This window comes from Pollicipes pollicipes, unplaced genomic scaffold (genome assembly GCF_011947565.3).
Source record: "Pollicipes pollicipes isolate AB1234 unplaced genomic scaffold, Ppol_2.1 Scaffold_1600;HRSCAF=1878_pilon_pilon_pilon, whole genome shotgun sequence".
In the NCBI taxonomy this organism is placed as follows: domain Eukaryota; kingdom Metazoa; phylum Arthropoda; class Thecostraca; order Pollicipedomorpha; family Pollicipedidae; genus Pollicipes; species Pollicipes pollicipes.
Window position 1 is genome coordinate 19,941,945 of NW_023595962.1, and position 8,572 is coordinate 19,950,516.

General features: G+C 49.0%; 1 protein-coding gene across 1 annotated transcript in view; it reads right to left on the minus strand.

The window, feature by feature from the left end:
- Positions 1 to 2,216: 2,216 nt before the first annotated feature.
- LOC119111972 (chitotriosidase-1-like) overlaps positions 2,217 to 8,572 on the minus strand; it is a 68,283-nt gene continuing 61,927 nt past the window's right edge. The window contains exons 2-4 of the mRNA XM_037235920.1: positions 3,276 to 4,041; positions 2,835 to 3,070; positions 2,217 to 2,435 (exon numbers count right to left, since the gene is read on the minus strand). Of these exons, the coding sequence (XP_037091815.1) occupies positions 2,217 to 2,435; positions 2,835 to 3,070; positions 3,276 to 4,041 (1,221 nt within the window). The remainder of the gene's footprint in view (positions 2,436 to 2,834; positions 3,071 to 3,275; positions 4,042 to 8,572) is intronic.

Below are 8,572 nucleotides of genomic sequence, written 5' to 3' on the forward strand. Positions count from 1 at the left end.
GCACCGCGTAAAACAGCGCGGGACACGAGACAGCAGGATGGAACAGGGCTGGAGATAACGGCACAAGGCAGGGAAGCAGACGATAGCACAGTACGGGAGACAACAGGAATTCAGGACTGAGGGGAGGGCTTAATGACAGAGAAGTGAGTTGAGAAGGAGTTTGTCGTAAGTAAGATAGATTCTAGGCACACCCGACAGGTTCTAGAGACAACAGAACAGATCAAGCCGAAGCCAACACAGCGGAGGGCAGCCCGCCACAGCACAGCCCAGCACAGAATATGGCACAGTTCAGTGGTGCTTGTCAAGATAAAACAGGACTTACCTGAAAGACTACTTCAAAAGAGACCATTCCATCCAACCCCAACGCAATTAATGCATGAAACCCGTCTCTTCCACGTCTTGCACGTTCTCGCCTGACTCGCGTACTATGCCGTTCGAGTTACTTATCATTTGAAGGTGAACATAGTGCATTCGCATCTGACCTACGCCCGCGAACCGTGTCCATCGGATGAAATTAAGAATGTCCAAAATCACACCTCGTCAACTTTCCCGAAATCGCATCTTCTCAAATTTCTCGGCTTACTTATTACCATCGGCATACTATCAAGTGAAAAACCTGCCATGTACAATACAATTTCTCTGTTTCGCAAATATGTTCCTCAACATGTATTTGCTTGATAACGTCATCATATCTCACGCAGCGATGATTGACAGCCAGTTGATGGTCGTTGCATTTGGAATCATATTCAAGAATGCCGGATATAAGCCAGTCGACAATTACATTTTCCTAGGCTTTGATCTCCCGCATAGCCAAAGGTACGTCAACATTTAAATTACATAATCATGGCGTCATGGATGCTTGAGTGACATGGAAATTGTTTCCCCGAAAGTCTGCACTTCTTGGCCGACATGTAGCTCAGAAACTTGAAGGACTTACGTTTGAAGAAGGTCAGGGCTGTGACCTGCACCAAATGACATTCCGAAGGCTATTTTAATTTAAAATCCTTATGATTCGTGTACGTCCTGTAACTGAAACAAAAGCCAGGAGTCCACGAACGGTGCAATTTTTTGGTGTTTCAAAGTTATCAACTGACGAAATTAAGGTATTCAAGAACTGCATCGGAGTAGCCGTCGGCGCCATTTGGTCTCTTAATGATTCAGTGGACCCGGTTTTGACCGATGGCAATACGGGCTTTGTTGTAGTTGTTCAGGGTTATACAGAGATATTGGGAACCCCGCGTAATCAAGGTTAAGTGTAGATCAAAATCGCGTGGAGCATTTACACTGACCTGGCAAATCGATATTCGTCTGGGCGCGTTCATCTTTCATCAAGAATGAACAAGTTATGAAGTTGCATACTAGGTTTGACCATGTGCCCAATGATTTTAAGCCATTCGTAGACGCTGCGCAGGTGACGATGCCGAGAATGGCGGCGACTGTCGAGGCCATGACAGCCGTCATCTGCTGCCTGCAGAACAGCATGACGCCTCCTTTTGGGCAGGCCGGTCATGAGCGTAAATATGACATATGACATACGACGTAGACTAGGACATACCGTATCCCAACACGACGAGCTGACCTGTGGCGTACCGGACTACGACACGACGACCCGATTTGACACGGACAGGCCCGCTGTTGCTGTCTTTTGTCTACTGGCTAACCGTCTTCAGCGCAGGTCATAATGCGTGTAACTTGCCTTGTATTTAGAAGCATGACTTTGCGTAGCACAGCGAGTGACTGCCAAAGTGGCCAGGGCGTTCTCGACAGCAGTGAACTCAGCGTCAGCGTGACACTGTGACGCGTGACTGCCACCACTCCGCAGATAACCTGACCCTTGCGAGCAGGAGCTAGTATCCTTGGCGTCAGGACAAATAGCTGAATTTCAGCATTTTCCCAGCTATTCTGAAGATACCATGCGAATTACGAACCTTTCAAAACGTACACATTCGGCACTTACCTTTTTCAAGTCTACAAAATCAGCATGAAAGTGAAACCATTTCTGGGAAACTCGGCATCTAAGGCCAACACGCCATCAGTACATTATCCCTAAAGCAGTGTCCGAGTTATATCAGTTGTCATCTTCGGCGTCAGTTTAATTCATGACAACGGTTCAGAGACAGCTGTCACTCGCAGGTACACATTTTCCAACTGCGAACAGCAAACCATCCCTGATCAGGCTCCAGTGGCGTCCACATGCTGGCACGCGCGCCACAAAATCAGAATGGCCCCACTTCTACGATCACGTGCACCTTGACGCGCAGGTCACCGCCGACCTCCGTGACAGTTGTCTGAGCGGCAGGCTGCACAGCACCGCGCTTCGGACCGTCCATCGCTGCCAGAAGCCTCTGCACGCTTCTCACGCCGCCCAGCTTCTGGACCAGCGCCAGCAGCTGCCGCAGCTCTTCTGCGTCAGTGACTTCCTTGTCGAACATCATCTCGGTCACGGGCGTTGCAGTTGTTGCGGAAGGCAGCATGACCGAGCTCAATGAGGTTGCCGGAGCCGAGGGTGAATGCATGGTTCGTGGTCCCGCAAACGGTGCGGGAAATGTCGCTACTTGAGGTTTGGTCGTCGGTGGCATCTGTGCACCAGGTGTCGTTTGCCCCATTGGTCTTAAAGGACCAGATGTGGACGGAGATGGTGTTGGAGCGAAGGCGGTGACGCCAACGAGAGGTTGTTGGACACACGGAGCATCCTCGTCGCAAACATCTCGCTGAGGATCGTACCTCTGACCGTCTTCGCAGGGGAGCACTTCGAACAAGCCTTTGCGGCAGACATAAAACTCTGCGCAGTTGTCCATCTTTGCGAATCTGCCGTCCGCTGGGCACGTGAACACCGAGGTGTTGTAAACGGGCGTCGGGGGCGGGCTGGGCGTGGTAGGCGGCGCCATATCATTGGCAAACAGACCCTCTTTCAAGGCTTCGATCAGAGGATAGGGCCGACCGGTGCACACTCCACGGAAGTCATCCTGGGCGAGTGCCCACACTGCCGCTCCGCCCAAGCCCTGCTCACGTATGTAGACGCCCTTTCTTCGCATCATGACTTCGTCGTCGTAGGCCACCCACTGATCACCTTCGACGGCGTAAGGGCCGACTGCGTCCGGTCGCGGGCGGAACGCCCGCCAGCTGTCCATGCTGATGTGCTCGCAAATCTCAGTAAAGGATAGAGTACCCGCCAGCCTGGTGTACTTGCCGCGTAGCCTACATCCTTCGTTGGAGCTCCGAAGCCTCGACGTTCGGCATCTGCGAGAGTGATGTGATTCCAAAAGTAGGAACGCCCATTACTAACCGAGCTGGGTCTGCGCCGGTCTCCTTCAACATCTGAATGACAAAGTCCGCATAGTTTGTGTCGTCGAGATCGGTAGCGTGCAATGCAGCGTGGTGCGCCGTTTGATTCTCGGAACCCGTATGAAAGGTGTACAGCATAGCGGTCATGTAGTCGACAGCTTTAGAAACTCGACCGACGTCAAACCCATTTCGTATTTTGGTAATGTTGGCCGGAATTGTGGTGGTCAGAAGTAACCTGTTCATGCGTGATTCTTCGGCTTCCTCCATGAAACCAGCAGCTAGAGCTTCCATGAGCCTAGCGTGTTCTTCCTTTTTCCCTTCCACCTTCCAGTCAATGTCAATGCCGTCAAATCTATGCCTTCTGATGTATTTTATAGTTTCCCTTACAAAGCGCTCGATCTTGGCTTCATCGCTAGCCAGCTCCAAAAAGACTTCTTGCTTTACCTGTCCAGATCCTCCTAGCATCATCAGTACCTTCAGAGCCGGATTAGCTGCCTTGAGGGCCACCATGTGCTCATATCCCTGCTGATCAATATCGGAGAACTTATCGGCCGGGCCCAACTCCTGTTTATCATTGGCGTTGACGACTGCGTAGTGCAGATGGGTGCAGAGGTGCGGGTTGATGTTTTCTGGTGTGAACTTGGCGATGGAACTTCGATACCGCGCCCAGCTGGTGTAGTAACAGACCAGCCGGCTCGGGATGTCCTGAGCTACGCATACTGCTGCGCACCAGCACAAGAGCACCGGTGTTAACGCCTGAAACATGAGCCAGTCGAGGATCAGCGTGCCGGGCCGCTTTAGGCTGGGCTCACCACCCAAGGTCACGTGGTAGATGATCGCTGTGCGTTGTGAGCATTCTCCTTGTCTTCGTACTAACCCCGATTTACGAGCATTTTTCACCCTGAGACAGGTTCAGAGCTCCTGTTTCTCATCCTGAGATGGGGTCGGCTCTCAAAGGCCGCTCTCTCACTAGAGTCTGGAAAATTGAGAATGCTGGAGTCACGGAAAACATTTGGAGGCTGTCGTCAAAATCTGCGCGGAAAGTGTGATGAACGATGGTATATGTGACCCCTGATAAGTCAAATTAGGTCATGGTAGCAAAATTTCGCAGACCCCTCCTGTTATCAAAATAACTATACAAGCTACGGCAAAGCGGAAGACGGCGTTGAATAGTCCCTGCAACATCCCAATCAGCTGATGATAAGTGGACGTCGACAAGTGTAACGTGCGATATGCCAGGTCAGGTCAAGGGAGTGACGTCATAGAGCCTCAGCAGCCGAACATATCGTACAGCCCAATGCTTCCCTCGAGGCGAAGGCTTTTGTTCAATTGGCCTTGTCGTCTACATCAAGAGCTTAACAAGCCACGCTACAGAAGGAAGTGTTGTCAAAAAGCGCTTACGGCGAAGGTTAAAAAATCGTATGACCGTACGCCGTATGATGTAATCGTGTGACGTTCAACGTAATCGTATGAAGTTGGGCGTAATCGTAAGACGTACGGCGTAATTGTATGACGTATTGCGTAATCGTATGATGTATGACGTAATCGCATGACATGATCGTACGACTTATGTCGTAATCGTATGCCGCATGACGTAATCGCATGACGCATGAGGTGATCGTATGACGTGTAACGTATAAAATCGCATGACCTTGCAATGGCTAAATCTGGTCATAAATGCTACAGTTTGATCTGGCGACTTCCGATATTCTGACCTAGCGACAGGTACGAGGATAGTTTTGTTCAGTTAAGTTATATTATGCCCAGCAACACTTATCCATTTGATAATGAGCAAGAGATGGACAGTCTAAAACACCTCCCTGGCATTTCCAAGAACAAAAGCAAGCCGCAGGTCAAGATCACAGATCTGTCAAGCCCAGGCAGGTCAATTTCATAAGCAGGTTTAGAAATGACTCAAACTCAGCTCTTCAAAATTACAGCCCCGAGCTGAAGTGAATGTTCTTAAACATGCAGGTAAGAGTTTGTACCTTTTGGATGGGTCTAGCTTTTGTGATATGTGTGGTTAATATTAAGAGACTCGTTACTCGCTGGAAGACAAGATCTCTCAAATTTATTCGATGTGTAACGCGTTGTTCTCTGTCGGCTTCAGATGTTTCATAAGAGATGAATTGGTGATCAACGTTCATATCTGCGTGTTTGCTGAAAAACTTGCCTTTTGTCACGTGATCCGCTAAATCAAGCCGTGTAGTCTTCAGCTCGACCAGAGCGGCAGCGAGCAGGTTTTGGCATTTGACACGTAAGCCTGTCACCCAGTCAGCGGTAGTCTCCATGTCGTGAAAAAGTAGAATAACGATATAATGCATCGGTTAAGTTGTCTTACATAGATCCATGTTTTCTTTGCCGCTTTTGCCCCGTGACTGGGCAGCCTGGCATGAGATGGGCAGCCCACAGATATCTGACCCGAAACAGAATGTTAGGAGTTGGTGAATAGGCGCAGATTTATTTCATTGCATCATGATGATCTCAGGCGCAACATGATTGGACACGTCGTTGAAACATGCTGAATTCCAGACTGAAAAACAACGGCTCAGTTCTTATGACGTGCAATGCAAAAGTCAGTTCTTAATAATGAGCCGCAAAGCTGATCCTGGGTGGGCAAGACGTGGAAATTTCGATTACGGTAAACTCCTGATCTTGCTCTCCTAATGGCTTCTCGAGGGAAAACGGTTAGGGGGTACGCAATACAGCGGAAACCTGCAAAACGGCCAGTAATTCAGACTGATCCAACGCTTTACAGCGGTAAGTTGGAGATCTTGCTTCAGCTATTCTCGGTCTGACCCGCAGGGCCACGCAACGAAGCGCGTTTGACAACTTTGTTGCAAGGCATCTAGTGTGGGCAAATTCGAGCGCAAGAAATACCGTGCGGCACTGTGATGTGAGATGCCCTGCGCGTGCAGGCGGCGCTGTGCAACTTTCATCGCAACCTCTGCCTGATGTGGGGCACACAGTGTTCCCCGCATGCCAATATTATTCATCTAAGCGGAGCGGAAAAGGGTCTGCCAGCGCTTGTATCCGCCGCTCTATATGACGCGAGTCCGGACCGAGTGGCGGCTTGTGCTGTTCCGACCGCAAATGGACGTAAGCACATGGCTTCCACATTCAGACCGCAAGGTGGCTGTTGTGGTGCACAGTGGACTGCCTGGGTAAAATGAACGAAGACCATGACTTTAATCCGGGCGTCGCTGGTCTTCAGATGCTTGCAGTACATGCGGGGCTGGTACGCAAGTGTTATTACAAAAGTTTCCCTGACAGCAGACTACGAATGAAGGGCTGTAGAGCCGTAGTGGTAAACTTGCGGTCTTGGTTGATAAGGTCGGCGACAAATATGCATGGATTTACCCAAAGCTTGGTGTCAAAAATATATTGACAGAAAATTTTGGTGATGGCCACGACGACGAAGTAATGGACTCTGCAAAACCCGGCATGAGGTTTCCATGCACAGATATCATGTTACCATGACAACATAGTTCGTCACACAACACAGCAAGCCTGTCTGTGAAGACCCTTACCGTACTCTACCGCAACATGGCATCTGTTTTAGGTTTCTCATCCTCACCCGGCAACAAAAAAGAAAATAGCAAATCAGTGAATTTCCTATGGTCCGGCCGGTCGGCCGATTCTCTTTTTTTTACCAGCCGGGCTCTCAGTGTCTCGAACAATACAGCGTAATGTAGTGAAGAAGATCAAGGTATAAGGAAACGGCTGCTGCAAGCACATGTTTCAGTCGTTGCTATGCGACTGATATGAGGGGGGGGGGGGTGATGTCTTCCAATGCACTGCGTTTTTGCAAACGGCATTCGCATTGCTGGGCCATGAATAACATATTATGAGATGATATCACACATAAGAAGATAAATTTCTGTTATATTTAAATTGTTCTCAGATTTTTTGCTCTCTTCCACCTAGAAATGCTGAGGGGGGGGAGAGAGCAATAGGCATTGAAGAGCCAACCCAACAAGGAAGTTGGGTAGGGCCCCAGAAATTAATTTGAATCGACACTCCCACATTATACATGGCAACTATAACAGGTAAGCTCAGATTTGCTGGATACTTAGTATGCAAAGGGCAATTTTGACTTTCTGATTGAATTTCTGCCCATGTTTCTATATTGGTAACGAAATGAGTCATTTGCTGAGGAAGTTGGTGTTTTCATTATGTGAAATGTAGTTTTCCACACCAGCATGTTTAAAACAACAAGAGAAGGCAGACAACAATCTTATCCCTTAACCTGATTCGCAGGATTTTATGATGCGTACTGATGGAGCGGAGGGGGGGATTCCCTGACGTTTGTAAACTAACAAAGCTTAAGCCTCGCAGAAAAAGCAATAGGGACGAATCAAATCAAACTTTAACGAGATCTCGCTATTGGTAAAAGTCTCCCTCTGTTAACTGACACCCACTAGCACAAATCTAAGGGCATATTTCCCCGAGAACTAAACATTTCAGCTTTGCATGAACACGGCTGCATGTAGTTTTATCTATTGCGAGCCTGTATTCATAACGTAGGGCTTCGTTGTTCACGTAACAGTGCCAGCCCTCCGCTCGCTGTCCGTATAAGGGACCCGCCGGCATAGGATCGTCTTGTAGTGCTGTTAAAAAAAACATTGCCACACCGAAACCAGAATTGCTAGAGATACGTTTTTGGTGGCAACGCACACGCTATGAATGGCCAAGAGGCCACCAAAGGTTTTTGAGGAAACTGCACGATATGCCGGATTGGTATCATCAGAACACCGTAGAAAGGGGAGGGTCGCATGCCCCCCCCCCCCGCTCTCTTCTCCCTCCTATTAGTGCAGTTACGTTGTTCAGAAAGAACCAGCTGCCTGATGTGAGGTTGTTAACAAATTCCAATGCAATGTTATTGCTGGGGCACGTCGAAAGGCACCTACCAGGCAACAAATATAGCACCAAGCTTGGAGCACACCTGAGGTATGATGGATAGTTTGCTGACGGTTGAGGTGGGGCTCGTAGCACACACGTTTTTCAAAAGGGGCATGGACTCGAGGAGGCCCGTATATTGGATGTCATCCCGAGTGCTGCCTGCCATTGGCTCAAATCATGCCGTGTATTCTGCTTCCCTGGCTATCAAGCCATTTGTTCTTTTTCTGCGCGCGAGGAAAATCAAATCCAGCCGTAGATCGAGTTTAAACATTAGGCTTAAGTATGTCAGGGGGGTGAAAGAATAATGCTATTCTGATTGAGATATCCCATAGCCTATTGTAAGTGCGCCTGTTTCCTATCAGCAGCACTTAACCTGACATAAGCT